We start from the raw sequence: 15,704 nt of genomic DNA on the forward strand, positions 1-15,704 counted from the left end.
TGCGGCCCCGGCCGCGACGCACACGGCACATGCCGCCGGAGGAGCCAGAAACCGACACGCAAACAAAACCCCGGACGGACCCGAACCAACCCAACCCCCTCAACGCCGCTGCCTGAAGTTTTTCGGGCGAGCCAAGGCCGGTGTCTCGGGATGGACTGGGACACCGGAGTTTCAGGTATGGGCAGCCCCAAAGCACCAGGGCCGGGGCCAGCAGCCGGGCTCGCCGGAATGGGGCGGCACACAGGGCCCCGGGCGCCCGGTGAAGCGGACGCCCCGAGGGGCGGGAGCACCGGCGAGCACCTGCCAGCCCCACCGGAGGGATTCTGGGAACGAGCCCGCGGGACGCCGCGAAGCCTGAGAGGACCGGTGCTGCCCCGGCCCGCCGCAGCTAGCCCTACTATGGGCAGCGCTGACCGGACACACCACAGCCCTCCCCTGCTAGGAGGCGGACCCTCCCTGGGAGGACCCTTTCCCTCCTGTCCCTCGGAGCCTCTCCCCTAGGCCGACCCCAGCACCCCCCCCCCCGCGGAGTTCCAGCGAGCTGCGTTCACCTGCGGGGCCTGGAGCCGGGGCCGCCCCGGCCTCGTTCGCTCCGCGCCCGCTGTCCCCTCGTAGCACGGCTGCAGCGGCCTCGGCCTCCCTCCCTGGGCACCTCGGGGAGGGGTGCGGCGGGGCGGGGCCTCGCCTGGAAGCCGCTCCCGGGGGCGGGGACTGGGTGCGGGCCGCCTCGGGGTGGGGCAAATCAGGAGCGGTGTAGCGGCCCCGCCCCCTCATGGGGCGCGCTCATGAATAATTCAGCACGCCGCTGCTCGGAGCCAATCGGAAGCGGTCACCGCCAAGGGGCGGCCGCGCTGCCGAGCCCAGAGCGACTCTGGCACAGAGCACTGGACAGGGAAGACCGCATCCTCGCCGTGCCAGGGATCCAGCTCCCGGCTCCGCCCGTCCGTCAGCCCCGCGAGGGGCAGGGAACTGTCGGGAAGCTCAGGACAGTGCCAACCTCCCTGCGAAAAAAGAAAAGGAAAGGCTGCGCAGACAGCTAAAGCCTTAGCCGGAGAGAGCCACACAGCTGCCCGTGTTTACCCGCACAACCCGGCTGCAATCAGCCCTCGTCCCATTGCAGGGAACCGCTGCAACCGGTGGTCTCCCACTTGCTCTGGATCCACGCAAAAACTTGATGTTGCCTCTGATAAAAGAGTTGTGACTCTCAAAGTTCAGCCAAACTTCCAGAAGTGATGTTTTTTTAAAGGTAAAGTACTTGTTTCTGTCATTTTCTTGCAACATCCAGCCAGACCGCTCACAGCCGAAAATGAAGCAGTGGTATCAGTCTGCATCATAATCCCATCCTGGTAAAGGCACTGTCAGACGGTGTGGTGCTGAGCAAGGCAGCCACAGTTTCTCAATCCTCCCTGCAGTGGTTATTAAAGTGTAATTGTTTTGTGCTGAATCAGGGAGTCTCTGCCCCAGCGAAACTCACTGGGTGGCTCTTGAGGAGTTCATCGATACAGTTCCACCTCGGCATAAGCAGACCAGACTGATTGAAATCAACAGGAGGGAGTTTGACCTAATTCCAGGACAAAGTGTGAGCCCTGTGGGTCAGGCTGGTGCTCTTCTGGCTGCGCCTGTTCTTAGAAACTCTCTTCCTACTCCTTTAATCAGCAAAACAGTCTGGGAGAAATGCTTGAGAGCACAGACTGGAGCTGCCAAGCCCAGGGTTTGAAGGACTAGTAGGGCAAAAAGCACTGCTCAAGGAGGGAGAGGAAGGGGACGTGGCATGGGTGGAGCTGTCAGACCCTCACAGTGCCCTGCTGACTTCCAGCATCTGATAACAAGAGTGTATGCACAGAAGACCAGACTCAGTGCTTGCAGCAGATCCCTACCACCCTGAGCTACAATACCTCTGACCACGCAGGAGGAAGACGAAGGTGGCAGGGTACTGTGTGCCAAGGGGAGCTGTAGATGTCAGGACTCCTCCAGGCTCTGAGGCTTGTTGCCCTCCCAGGGAACAGGCCAGCATTTGGGTCCAAACACAGATGGGTGTAGGAGTGCAGTTGCCCAGCCAGGGTTGCGTGGCCATGAGCAAGCTCTCACCTACTGGTGCTACTCAGGTCCCAGTAGCCTCCCCAAGAGTGTCTCACTCTCCCTGTGCTAACATTTCTGCAGGAATTAAGAACCACACTGAGGAGCTCACACCACTGGAAAAGGCTTTTTTATTGTTTGGCCTTCTCCCAGTCTCCCAAAGGAACTAAAAAAAATATCATCAAACAAAAAGCATCTAAACCAATTGCTATTACAAACCTCAGTACTGCACACAGCCATGCTCAGCACAGTACTGCCCAGCCAGCAGACCTCCTGGCACCTGGCAGCAGCACTTTTGCATAGAGGCTAAAGCAAATTTGGTACCTGGATATCCTGTTAGGAAGCTCCCACAGGAAAGAAATAATGTCCCCCATTTGGAGCACAACAGCCACAGAACTGAAAGCATCATGAGGAAGTTGTAGCTTTTCTTTACTCTGGGATCTCTCACTTGCAAAAGAAAAGGCTCCACAACCAGGAAAGAGGAGGTCAGGCTGAACCAGGGAGCTGCAGCACAGCCCTGGTGAGGCTACTGGTGGCCAAACTTTAATATGGCACAATGCCGCATAGCCAAAACACATCTCAGAACAGATGCTCCAGTGTGGAGCTCGAACGCCATCTGCAACGCTCTGGGGCCTTCTGTGACCTCCAGCTGATCAAATAGCATTCAAGGCACAGTCTGTGGCTCTCAAGTGCCTGGAAACTTCACTCCAAGTGGCTGAGTTTTATGGCTGTGCCTTTCACAGATCAGAATCTGATCTGGCAGTTGTTGGCTTAGCTGAATGACAGGGGCTCAGGACACCACCACTGGTCTGATCAGCTTATTCTGTCCCTGATTGACCTCCGTGACTCTCCAACCATTTGACTGGTGTAGCACAGTGGTTCTTAATATGTGACAAGAGGATCACCAGCAAAGTGTTTTCCAATAGTCCACAAGTCAGCCAAAGATGACACAGAAGAAGCAGACTGTGGTCCCCAAGATGAGAAAGCAGAGAACCAGTCACTTCAAGAACAAAGCAGCCTGTATTCCAGTCCAGAAACGCCCAGCTAAGCCATATCACTTAACTGCTGTAAAGTCTGGTATTTTGCCTGAGCCACCTGGCTGGGTGAAGTCTGTAACAGCTAATGAAGTGGTCAGCTACTCAAGATTCCAGTTATCAGAGGCTCTAGTTTCTCTAGTATTTCTTTAATCAAGCAAACTAATCCTGAGTAAAGCTCTTCCCTTCATCCCGCACCATTTCTGCAAGTGACAGTAACTTCAGTGATTCACATCAACTGGCAGCTTGAATTCCTTCAGTGAGTAAAAGGCAACATCTCCATGATCCACAAGAGCAAAGACCACTGGCACGTCCCCACTCTGATAGGTAACCTGCTTCAGAGCCCGAAGAGATGGGACCTGCTCGTCAAAGCTGCAGAGAGAAAGACATCCCTTGTTCTCCAAGCAACAACGCAGACAAAGCTGTCCTGGCCACCGACCACAAAAGCTCACTTGGGTCTTAGGAGTCAGTAATGACCCTCCCCACCCCCTTTCAGGATGCTGCTGGCCCTGAGAGAGTACAAGTGCATGCTGGGAACGGGGAGCTGTCAAATCCTTTGCCAAAATCAAGGGCAACTGCACGCTGCTCCTCGCTGTGCCTATTAGATGCGGCTCACAGGGCTACTGGCAAACTGCCAACCCAGTGCAATCTTAATACCTTAGTGCTAGGAAGATCTTTAGGTTGCTGGGATCAACACCTGACCTGCTTTCCCCTCCTTTTAATTCTGCAGAGTCCATTTGCTTGTAAATGTAAACACTTATAAAGCAGAGCTCATCCTATTTGCTCACAACAGGCCTTTGTAAAACTGCATTACCGCCTTCCTTGCTCCAGCTACTACAGCTGCAGAGAGCAGAGGAGGAACAGGTTTAGTAGATCTCAAAATCACAAAAGGCAGAGACTGAACTTTGCACCTGCCTATGGAGTTTTATGCAGCAGACTGTAGCCGAATCAGGGACACCCACCCTCTATTTGTACTGATCTTAGAGTGTCATCTGACAACGATGAAAACGCTAAACCAGTAGCCCTTAGCTTGTACCTTTGGGGAGGTAACACCTCTGCAGAAATCCATAGGGATCTGCACTGCCTGAGGATTCAGGTATCACACAGTTCACTCCCTGCAAAACTGAGCTCTACCCGAGTTTCACCAGCATTGCATAAATACAGCTGTGGCTTCTTATTCTTGACTCCAGTAACACCCAAACAGGGTGACCAAAGAGTGTGGGCTGAGAAAAAGGGATGGGGGAATTGTCAGCCACAGCCTCCAACTAAGGAAGAACTGAAAGGGAAAAAACAACACCCTCCTGGGCAGGACCACCCTCAAGGGTGACCATATGTAAAGCTCACAAGGTGCTGGGTCATTTACAGATCATTAGTCCTTCATTTCAGCCACAACAACTGCTACGTTTCACAGCACAGCACCAGATCCATAGGTACCTCCGAACACACATCCTGACATAAGGCTTCCCTGGGTTTGACTTCTTAAATTTGGCCACAGCGTCTGCTGGATACACATTGAAGTCTATCTTCATGGCGTTTGGGTCCTCCTGCAGCCTACAGAAGAGAGAACACACCCACACATGTATGGGATTGAAACACTCTAAGGTATAGATATAGCAGAAGAAAGAGGGAGCACCAGTTCTTGAAGCCTGGCCAGTTTGGACCCTTTGAAAGGCTTCACTCCTTGAAGGAAGGCCCCTGCAAATGTTCAAATTACTTTCCAGACATTTCTTGTAATCAGATCAGAGCAAGCTCCTGCCCTGTATCTGCCACGCCCCCTTCTCTGCAGACCCCCCTGCAGGGAGGCATCACTAACAGATACAGAACAAAGCACTTCTCTGCCCTGCGAGGCTGCACACCACCCCCACACAGAGTCTTGGAGGCAGGAGCAGAACCAAGTCTCAAAGCCAAGGTCTTATAATCACTGCAGCAGGGATGGCAGCACATTCCAGGGATGAGGCTCAGGTGAAACCTAAACAGACTTCCGGAGGAGGTTACCTGGCTGGGGTGCAGAGAGGGAACAGCAGGAGAAGTGCAATCCCAATGTTCTACTTGGCCTGGAAAGCCCCAGCTCGGCTACTGCAGGACCTGGTACTTCACAGAAATGTCAGCCTCTCACTACAGATGCAAGAGGGTCACAGAGCAGAATGCTGGAGCCTCCCAGCAGCCTGGTATCCAGGCTGCTCCCAAATTGCTGCCATGAGCATCTTATGGACCTCACAAGCAGAGACAATCACAAGACCGACCCCCCCCACTATGAGCTGGCTGGATACTAACCGGGAGGCTCCATCCAGGATGTGGGAAGGCTGCAGCACGCTGATCTGCTGGAGAAGTGCAGCTGGAGGGAGAAGGAACAGTAAAGGACCAGACCAGCTATTTCTCACCAAAGCTACTCCAAGCACTCCACCACCACCCACAAGCCTTCCTCCTCCGACAATGGCTGGCAGCACCACAATCACCACTGGCTACTTCAAAGACCTCAACTTCCTCATTGCCCCCCAGCACACAGCCCAGTACACCCTGCAGTGGCTCTGCAGCCTGCTGGCCCTGGTTTCACGTGGCTCACAGCCTAGCAGGAAGCACTGCAATACAGCAGGACATGGGGAATGGATTAGGAGACCCTATGAGGCCCCATTTATCCTGGCACTTGAGCAGGCTACAGAAAGAGATGGAAAACCAGAGGAGAAACTGTCTTCTCACTCCTCACACCTGTGGCTGGGCTCTCCTGTGCCTGCTTTACCAAGGTCTTCTAATGATATTCTCAAGGTACCGTCCTCTAAATTGATGTTTGTTTTCTCCACAGAATGAGAGAGGTCTTTCCCAACCAAAATTATTCTAAGTTCAACCGTCAAGCCAACACCAACATGCCCACTAAACCATGTCCCAGAGGGCCACGTCCACATGCTTCTTGAACACCTCTCCAGGGATGGTGACTCTTATCACTTCCCTAGGCACCGTTCCGATTTCTGACCACTCTTGCAGCAAAGGAATTTTTCCTAATATCCAACCCCGTGCAATTTCAGGCCACTTCCTCTCATTCCATCACTTAATACTAGGGAGACCTAACTCTCACCTCAGCATAAGCTCCTTTCCCAGAATTGTACAGAGCAACAAAGCCTCCTTTCAGCCTCCTCTTCTTCAGACTGAAGAACCCCTCAGCTGGTCCTCACAAGACTCATTCTCTAGACTCTTCACCAGTTTTACTGCCCTTCTCTGGACCTGCCCCAGCAACTCAATAAACTTGTAGCAAGGAGTCCAAAACTGAGCACAGCATTTCATAGCATCAACCAGGTTGGAAGAGGCCTCCAAGATCATCCAGTCCAACCTAGCCCCCAGCCCTAGCCAATCAAACAGACCATGGCACTAAGGGCCTCATTCAGGCTTTTCTTGAGCACCTCCAGGGACAGCGACTTCACCACCTCCCTGGGCAGCCCATTCCAATGCCAATCACTCTCTCTGACAACAACTTCCTCCTAACATCCAGCCTAGACTTCCCCCAGCACAACTTGAGACTCTGTCCCCTTGTCCTGTTGCTGGTTGTCTGGGAGAAGAGCCCAACCCCACCTGGCTACAGCCTCCCTTCAGGTAGTTGTAGACAGCAATGAGGTCAGCCCTGAGCCTCCTCTTCTGCAGGCTGCACACCTCCAGCTCCCTCAGCCTCTCCTCATAGGGCTTCCCTTTCGCTGTTGCATACCAGGCAACGTTTCACAGAGCTGGGGGGGCAGAAGGAGATGTTTCTCAAGTCCCCAGAGCCACTACCTGTGGAGGTAGCTTCCTCCGGTCGCAGAAGTGGCGTGACAGCTTGGTCCCAGAGATGCGGTGGACGCTTCCAAACCTTCTGCTGGCTTCTCTTCACCAAGAGGGCTTTGTACTCCTTCCAGTTGGAGCAGCACCTCACCTCCTGGTCAGCATTGACACTGCTCTTATACCTGCTCTCCCTGTCTCGCTGCTCCCTCTCCTTCCGTGACAGCTTCTCCTGCTTCTGATTGATGCGTGTGCACCAGCCAGCTGCATCCACCTCCCTCCCTGGCACGTTCTCTGGCAGCAGCCCCTTGGCAGGTAAGGGCAGATATGTGCATGGCTGGTCTGAGGCCACATTTGGCAAGGTGATGGTAGTAAAATCCCAACGGGGAGCATGGGCACTGGTGCTGCCTTTGTGATCTCCAGCCCGGCTGGAGGGGCTCACAGATTCCTTTAGTCCTGTATCAAGAACAGGCTTTGACTCCCCCTCTCCACTGCCAGCATCCAACTCCTTTGGTTGCACTGAGAAGGGCTTTTCATCCATGGGAATGCCTCCACAGTCATCTCCAGCTTCTTTAGAGACCCCTTCAGCTTCTCGAAGGTCCTCAGATACCTTAAGTTTCTTCTCACATGACCTAAAAGCAGATAAGGAGAGCATGAGGTGGAACTTTATTCCCCTTAAGCCCTGCCTTTCCCTGCTACCAGGAAGAAGGTAGCCTGTGAAGCCTGAAGGAAGGATAGCAAAGGTGGCAGAAATCCCCAGAGAGGTCTGGAAACCCCTGACAACAACCTCGTGGCTGTAAGGAGGGCATTTGCTTGTGTAACAAGATAATAAGGGCAAAAAGCAGGCCAAAATAAGCAGTGAGTGTCAAAGGCAGAGTAACTTCTCAGCAGTCCTGCATCAAGTCTGACTTCACCACCGAGGAGAATCCCATCCTGGGTTTGTACAGACACATTCTCAACCCTCAACACCCCCCATATACTGACCCAAACATCTCCCTGCAAACATGATGGACTGCAGCCAAAGCAGCACAGGCCAGACAGTAACCCTCCTGTCAGCACCTCTAACGGGTATGGGATTCAAGTCTCTGGTCCCAGAGAATCACAGAATCAACCAGGTTGGAAGAGACCTCCAAGATCATCCAGTCCAACCTAGCACCCAGCCCTAGCCAGTCAACTAGACCATGGCACTGAGTGCCTCATCCAGTCTTTTCTTGAACACCTCCAGGGAGGGTGACTCCACCACCTCCCTGGGCAGCCCACTCCAATGGGAAATCACTCTCTGTGAAGAACTTCCTCCTAACATCCAGCCTATACTTTCCCAGGCACAACTTGAGACTGTGTCCCCTTGTTCTTGTTCTGTTGCTGGTTGCCTGGGAGAAGAGGCCAACCCCTACCTGGCTACAACCTCCCTTCAGGTAGTTGTAGACAGCAATGAGGTTCCCCTGAGCCTCCTCTTCTCCAGGCTAAACAACCCCAGCTCCTTCAGTCTCTCCTCATAGGGTTTATGGAAGACACGAAAGTTCTTAAACCAGCAGTTTTATCTCTCAGCTCCTAAAATTTCACAACTCCTCAGACACTGGGTTACTTCTTAACACCACAGGACTTGCAGACCAGTCTCCTCCTGCTCCTTTTCTTAAAGGATGATGCCACCTACTGGAAACTGTCATCGTTATTACCAGAATTACTAATCATGTCACCTCTCTGCATTCTGCCAACATCCAGAGGCCGTGTGGAAGAAAGGACCAAACAATGCTCTCAGCTGCACAGTCCTAACACAAAAGCTGAGGGCCTGGACAAACACGAGATCTGCACTGAGGTGTCTCAGCTCCCCTAGCAAAGAGCAAGGGCAGACACCTGTCATGTGTTTCCTCTGCACTGGCCTCTCTGCCCTTCTATTCTGACACCTCCCCACTGCAACCCCACTCTGCAGTTGGAGGCTGGGTTGCAGTTCACCCCTGATAGCGCTCCATGACATACAGATGTGACAAAAGACATCACACTGCTTGGTGACAGCTGAGAGCAGCCTCATCAGTCACCCTCAGCACAAAGGGCTGAGGATGCTGTTCCCAAGCTGCAGAGCCTGTCTGAAGATGAAAGAAAGTCCTGGGCCACATCCTTACCCAGGGCTGGAACTCCCCCTCCTTTTGCGATGGTGTTTTCCAGAGCTCTGGCAGTGACTTTCCAGGTTCAGTTGCCTCTCGTAGGAAGATGGGAGAGTGCTGTAGGGAGACACCAACACAGAGGCTGACAGCAGAGCGGGGCAGCAAACTACCCTCTTGCTCAGCCCCCAGCATATAGCCACAAAACTTTTTCTTCCAGGCACAGAAAATCCACAAGCAAGAACAGGATGGTCATCAGTTCATGCCCCATTTCATGTTCCAAATCACCTCCTCAAGAGAGAGGAGCAAGGAAGGGTAGAGTGCCACTTTTAGCCTTTAATCCTCCCAAGAGATGGAATGCAGGGTCAAAGTCCTCTTCTCTGCCATTCCACTGAGGCCATGCAGTGGGCACAGAGCTGCTCAGAGTCTTCAAGAAAGGAGAAGGCAGCATGGGAAGAAAAGGCTGGTTACCTGGGGTCGAATCTCAGTACAATATAACCCAGTTGCTTCAAGTGGCTGAACACCTTAGAGCAAAGGAAAGCAAGAGGGTTAAATGACTACCCTAAACCCAAACAATTTACTTCAGTTCTGCTACAACTGGGTAAACACAGTGGCACTGGCAGAGGAGAAAACACCAGGATTAAGACCCAAAGCAAAGGTGGGGAAACAGGAACTGATCATCTGGAAGAAAGTGAGTAGGAAAAGCTGAGAATGATGATTCTTTCCTCCCTAATTCTCCTACTCTGCTCTCAGACACTGCAAAAAGGTTGTGTGGCAGAGGCTGAGTTCTCTGCCCTCATTCTCCCAACACACCTGGTAATGTGGCAGGCTCACTGCCTCCTGGGACAGCAGGATCTCGTAGGCTTCCTGGATTGACAAGGGCAGATCCCTGTAAAAGAGCTGAACAGAGCCCTGCAGGGCAGAAACTTGTTTTTTTTAGATAATCACAGGGAACAGATCCAGCTCCCACCAGTCTCAGCACCCTCCTTGCCATGATATCTATATCTCTTCCTATACCACCTGGATTACTTACAGTCCCTCTCTCACACCTCGGTTTTACCAGCCAGGTAAGAAGTTCCCACCCACAACTGTCAGCTCCTGCTTCAGCACTGCATGTTTGAAGGATGGAGCTGGGAGGACAACACTCAACTATTAAACTGATCATTGCTCTGGGAGCTAGTTTTCTTTAGCTTTGGCGATCCCAGTGATTCAGCACACAACTCACTTGCAAAACCATTTAGGACCAGCCTACCAGACAGAGAAGAAACAGAAACTGATGGCATCATCAGATTGGTAGCTCCTCTGTAGCTTTACTGCAGCCCCAGGTAAGATTACCCAAGCCATAGCAAGAGGCAGTTTTAGGCTGTGCCTCTTTTTTCTCCTTGTTTTCCCTCTTTAGAATGTGTTAACTCATAAACCAGGAAAACAAAACACTAGGAACCACACCTTTCCCATGGGATGGGCTGAAGGCATCTAACTGGTCTCTCTGGGGAGAGATTCTGTACTCAGCAACCAATTTTATTTTCATCAGTATGTTTACAACCTGTTGCTTGTCTAAACACCAGAGGTAAAAAAAGCCTGAGCTTTGCAGGTCAGGTTTTGCTATGAAGAAAAAAAGTTTCCCTTTATATCAGTGCACCTCTTACACTGGTAAAAGGCTTTGGTGGAGAGGTAAAAAAAAAACAAACCCAAACCTTCTTCACAGCAAAGAAATGCAACTGAACCCTAACCAGCACTTCTGCAAGCAGAGGCGCAATGAAAGCAACCTGGTCTCACTCCTCTGTCTGCCACATTTATATATCCCTCTGCTATAAACACTGGGAAGAGATGCCAAGCAGCTGCCTCAAGGTCTCTGCTGAAGTGTGAAGCATGTACAGCACTGGCTGCTCGAGAACTGTCTCCCACACCAACACCCTTCACACAGAACGATCTGATTTAGAGCCAAAATGTGGCCCTAGCAAGCTGGATAGTTCCACTAATTCCTATCAGCTTCTTAGAGAAAAACTGCTAATAAACTTATGAACCCTGTCACTGCAAAATATGCAAGAGAAGGGGACAAGAGAGGAAGTCAACTAGACAGAGAAGGCACTGACCAGTCTCAGATGTCCTCATTAACTGTACACCAGTTCTGAGGAAAAGGATTTCTCAGTATCAAACCTTTTGCTCCAACTAACTCCTGCAAGGAACAAAACATAACTGTTTGATCTTGCTTCCACAAATTCCCAGAACAGTCAGTTGTCCTGACCTGAAGTTCAGTCCCTACATCTACAAAGTTCAATAAAGAACTAATTGGTACACAAATGTGTTTTCCTCCCTCCCAGAGCAAGAAAGCAGAGTTCTCAATAGGAAACTCTGTCCCATGCTCCTCATGCTTCTCTCATCCTGAAAAGGGAGCTAACTTATTAGCTACACTAAGAGATATCTGGGTCAGTTTAAACTCTCCAATCTCATGTGGCAGAGGAGCAGGCTAAACAACAGCAGCTGAATAAACTGGTCCCCAACCCAGCTAACACAGTGTCTATGGCACAGGCTGCTCTGGAGTGAACCCGTGGCATTGAAGCAAATAGCTCCATAAGCAACAGGCTAAAAGAGACAACTGCTGGAGAACTGAGTGTCTAGCAGCTGCTCCAATTGCAACACTGACCAACACAAGTCAAGAGACCTCAGAGTTCAGTGCAAAGCTGCTGTAGCTTCTCCAGTCATTTGGGAAGGACCCAATGCCCCATCCACCTGCAGGCATCCTACTTACACACTCCAGCAGGTACAGAGCTTCCTCAGGCAGCAGGCACTGTTTGCCATGCTTGGAGAACCCCATGGTGTGCCAGAACTTCCCCTGGAACAGAAGCACAAATCCCTGATGGGCTCTGGCTGTTCTCTGATGCCAGCCAGGCTTTCTCCCATTTCAAGCAGCAAATTAAGGAGTCTGCAAAGGCCAGCAGGAGATGATGGCACTGAGCACACTCTTCAGCAGACTCACCGCAGGGGACTGCAGCTCTACGATGCCTTGTCCTGGCTTCCACTCAGCTTTTACCAGATTCCCTCTGAGAAGGTTACAGATTAGTTTGTTATTACTGGCACATCCTACAATCAACTCTTCTTGTAGCAACACAAGCTCAGGATGGTATCAAAAGGCAGCAAACTTCCAGGTGGCATTTTTACAGGATAAGGCCTTAGAGAGACACCAACCTCTGGATCTAGCAGTACTAGCTTAAGATTTTATCATCACCAAACAGTTAAAAGTGTCTTCAGTCAGCACTGCAGACATCTGTCTAGAGGCTACTGCAGCCTGCTGGAGACATACCGACTAAGCCATGATGTAACAACACTTTCAGGTGCTACTAAGACACTCTCAGATTGCTGTATCTCACCCATAGACTCACAATGAGAAAATAATAGCTGAGAAATGAAGGTTGTCTTTGCAGGAGTGCAAATACACAGGTTTAGCAACTGGCTGAAGAGAAGGCAAGACAATACCTGTAGAGTCCACCATGGACTTCCTCTACATCCTTAGCCAGCACCACAGTCACCCTATCTGAAAGGAACTCAAAACATAAACCTACCCAGCCACCCTCTCAGCCCAAGGGTCTTCACTACTGTCCCAGACATGCATTTATGGATGCACCTGAACAAACTTGATTGTAGCAACAGTGGAAGATAACAGCCCATCCAGTCTGCCCTGCCTGTCTGTTCTCTCCCTAGAGTCCCCAGTGACGTGATTTAACGTGGATATTTTTTGCTGCTGCTACTGATCGATGCAGACAGAGAAACTTAACCAGACAACTGCAGCTCAACCAGGGAAATTACAAGCTCCAGAGACTGGGCAGTGCTGTTGAAAGCACCAAAACTGGTAAGCCAGGGATGTGGAGCTGGCTAAATTTGCACAAGGCAACACATAAGCATCAACAAGGGAGTCTGTAACACAGACCACGCCCAAGAACGCAGAGGTTGCCATGTGCAAAGGCTACAGGATTATGCACACACCGAAGAGAACCAAAGGGTCTTTGAAATAGTTTCTGAACACCCACACCGAAGCCACTGCTGTGCCGGTGTGACCCTCTGGTAACGAGGGCACAGCGAGGCTGAGCTGCCCCGCAGCTGCTCCACCCAGGGAGCTGGGCAGAGGTTCGCTGAAGAAATGGCCAAGGGAACTTACGGCGCTAAAGTCTACAGCTCGGTTCTGCTGCTAACGACACCCGCACGGACAGAGCCGCGCTCTGCCCACACACCATCCCCGCGGGCGAAAAAGGCATTCACAGCCCTCTGGCTCTGCACACCCTGCGAACCCAGCCCCAGGCACTCACAGCCGCTCCACCCGCTCCTCGGAGAGGATCTCCCACTGCTCCTCCTGGCACAGCCGCAGCTTCTCCGCCTGCTCGGCCGAGCCGTCGGGGATGAAATCCTTCGGGCCGTGAGGCCGCTGCAGGGCCTTGCGGGCCGCCCGCCGCTCCGCCGCGCTGCGGGGCGAGAAGGGGAGGCACTGTGAGGGGAGACCACCTCCGACATCGACGCAGCAGCCTCGTAGCCGGGGCACAAGCCCCCGTGCCGCGGGCAACCCCCGGGATCCCCCTGCCCTGCCGGGCGCTACCTGGGGCGCCGCGAACCGCTGGGCTCCATGGCCGCGCCACGGGAAGTCGCCTTCCGCCCAGCCTGCCACAGCGCCGCGGCCGTAGCGCCCCCTGGGGGCTCGGAGGGCTGCGAGCAGCGGGGACCGGGCACGGGGGCTACCAGGGGCTGGCGAGGGAGTGTGCCCGAGGCTGGGCTGTGTGCCGCACCTGGGCCCGGCATCGAGCTGTGATTGTTGGACAACTGACTAAGATGCTTCACAAGATAAAGCCTTAAGAAAGCAGCAAGACAGCAGGGGAGCGGTGGAGCAACTTCCCTGTTCCGTTACTATGTTGTGTTTAAGATGCAGCCATGTCCTAGAGGGTACGTTAGCTTCGCGACATCATCCTGCTAGCGCCCACGCCTGATCATGATCTTAATAAACCCGATATCTTGTCTCTGTGCGTGGTTTGGACTTTGCCCACCGTGTGAGGAAATCATTTCTGGGACATGCTGAGCTGCACAGTGTGTGCTGCACAGGGGCCAGGCACCTGCATAGAATCACAGAATCACCCAGACTGGAAAAGACCTCCGAGAGCATCTAGTCCGACTGCCAAGCCAGCACTGACTGCTCACTACTAACCTGTGTCTCTCACCACCACATCCACATAGCTTTGAATCCCCCTGAACCCCTCCCCACCCAGGGATGAGGACTCCACCACTACCCTGGGCAGCCTGTTCTGGGGCTTGACAACCCTTTTGGGGAACAAATTGTTCCTAATGTCCAATCTAAACCTCCTCTGGTGCAACTTGTCACAAATAACAGGCATAAACTGGCGTTCATGCAAGTTAAGGCTTTAATAGAGTTGCAGGAATCAAGCAATCAGGCCTGGGCACGAGGGGAGACTCTGATCTACCCCAACGCACACCCTCTGGCTTCAGCTTTCTCTTTTTATACCCTATTCTATTACACACTCGTTACTAAGTTCTAAGAAAAGGTTGAGTTTTCTCTATCAGTCTTTAGGACTGTGAGATGTCTCCTCCACACATCTCCTTTCATCCGGTGGTCCCTCTGGTAACCCTTGATGAAGTAAGGGGTCTTGCTTAAGTGTCTTCCTCATGAACTTCAAAGTCTTGGTTCTTCTGTTTGCTCATGCAAAAAAAGGTGGCACCAGGAGGAATGCCTTTCCATTTAAATATGCAAAAGACTCTCTCTTCCACATGCCTCCCTCCTTCACCAATCTTACCTTAGGCTTTTGCCATGGTGGTGCAAGCAGGAATGCAGCCTCATTCAAACCCCCCTTCCTCCTTGTCTGTGACCCCTTGCCACGAACTGATCGGATCAAACATAGGATTCTACATATATTTCTCACAAACTTGAGGCTGTTTCCTCTTGTTCTATGGTATCACTCCACAGGGTCAGCTGTGCCCTGTGGTGGGTCCATTGGAGCCACCTGAAACTAAGCAGAACCACCTAGGCCAGCTGCATCCAGCACAAAGCAGCTGCCTCCTCTCCTCTCAGTCATGAAGATCGGAAAATACCTCTAAGATCATGAAGTCTAGCAGTCAACTCAATGCCACCATGCCCACTACACCATGTCCATGTCTCCAGGGTTCTTCCAGAGCTCCTGCAGCCTCCGCAGCTGGTGCTGTGCACACTCGGGCAGGTGCTACAGCTCCTGGAGCAGAAGCAGTAGTGCTGGGAAGGAGGTTTCTGCTTTCAGTGGGTGTCACTGTTTCTCGTGGCTCAGGCTTCAGCGGTGGCCATCACACTGCCGGCACCAGTGCCACCACGCTGTGTGGAGCCTGCAGCCATCCGACTGGGCTGGAAACAAGAAACGTCCCTGGAACTCAGCCTCCTGCCTCTGCTGACACGGCTGGATCTGCTGCTGGAGGGGGACATGAACGGGCCTGACGGGGAAAACCACCAAAAGTTCAAGTTTCACCTCAAGCCCATCTCCTGCTGCTGCAGGGTAGCTGGCAGGAGTCACTGAGCCTCAAGCAGGAAAATCAGAGCTCCCCCCGTGGCCCCCCCTTGCTTCCACCGCAGTTTCCCAATAACAATCCCTTGACAAGACGCCAGCGTGGGCAGATGAATGTGAAAACCATTCCCTTCAATTTTCCACTGAATGGTTTAATTTTTCACTTCCTGCCTGATTCCTTCCTCCTCCTGAGCTAAACTTTCGTCCCATAAAGCGGTGCAGTGACTTTG

The 15,704-nt window shown here is 52.4% G+C and overlaps 2 protein-coding genes across 6 annotated transcripts in view; both read right to left on the bottom strand.

The window, feature by feature from the left end:
- Window positions 1-863, bottom strand: part of LLGL2 (LLGL scribble cell polarity complex component 2) — a 40,352-nt gene extending 39,489 nt beyond the window's left edge. The window contains exon 1 of the mRNA XM_064151035.1: window positions 552-863. The gene's annotated coding sequence lies outside the window, so the exon portion shown is untranslated. The remainder of the gene's footprint in view (window positions 1-551) is intronic.
- Window positions 864-2,189: 1,326 nt separating this feature from the next.
- TSEN54 (tRNA splicing endonuclease subunit 54) lies at window positions 2,190-14,815 on the bottom strand. Of its 5 annotated transcripts, none has more exons than XM_064151037.1 (11): window positions 14,740-14,815; window positions 13,252-13,404; window positions 11,928-11,991; window positions 11,700-11,783; window positions 9,764-9,862; window positions 9,422-9,474; window positions 8,972-9,070; window positions 6,867-7,483; window positions 5,385-5,445; window positions 4,545-4,661; window positions 2,190-3,482 (listed from the first exon to the last, which is right to left on the bottom strand). In XM_064151037.1, exons 1-11 carry the CDS (start codon window positions 14,781-14,783, stop codon window positions 3,332-3,334), a joined length of 1,542 nt encoding a protein of 513 aa, XP_064007107.1. In that variant the 5' UTR covers window positions 14,784-14,815; the 3' UTR covers window positions 2,190-3,331. The 5 variants fall into 5 exon arrangements, with proteins under 5 accessions (XP_064007107.1, XP_064007108.1, XP_064007109.1 ...); XM_064151038.1 differs by lacking the exon at window positions 14,740-14,815 and adding an exon at window positions 13,536-13,592; XM_064151039.1 differs by lacking the exon at window positions 9,764-9,862.
- Window positions 14,816-15,704: the final 889 nt, after the last annotated feature.

This window comes from Pogoniulus pusillus, chromosome 11 (genome assembly GCF_015220805.1).
Source record: "Pogoniulus pusillus isolate bPogPus1 chromosome 11, bPogPus1.pri, whole genome shotgun sequence".
In the NCBI taxonomy this organism is placed as follows: Eukaryota; Metazoa; Chordata; class Aves; order Piciformes; family Lybiidae; genus Pogoniulus; species Pogoniulus pusillus.

Excerpts from the sequence above, each read along its gene's own strand:
- TSEN54 (XM_064151037.1), bottom strand. The coding sequence starts at position 14,783 with ATGAGGCTGCATTCCTGCTTGCACCACCATGGCAAAAGCCTAAG. Across the intron at positions 11,992-13,251 it reads GAGGAGCGGGTGGAGCGGCT|AGGGAATCTGGTAAAAGCTG; the intron begins GTGAGTGCCTGG and ends TAACCTTCTCAG. Across the intron at positions 9,475-9,763 it reads TGAGCCTGCCACATTACCAG|GTGTTCAGCCACTTGAAGCA; the intron begins GTGTGTTGGGAG and ends CTTTGCTCTAAG.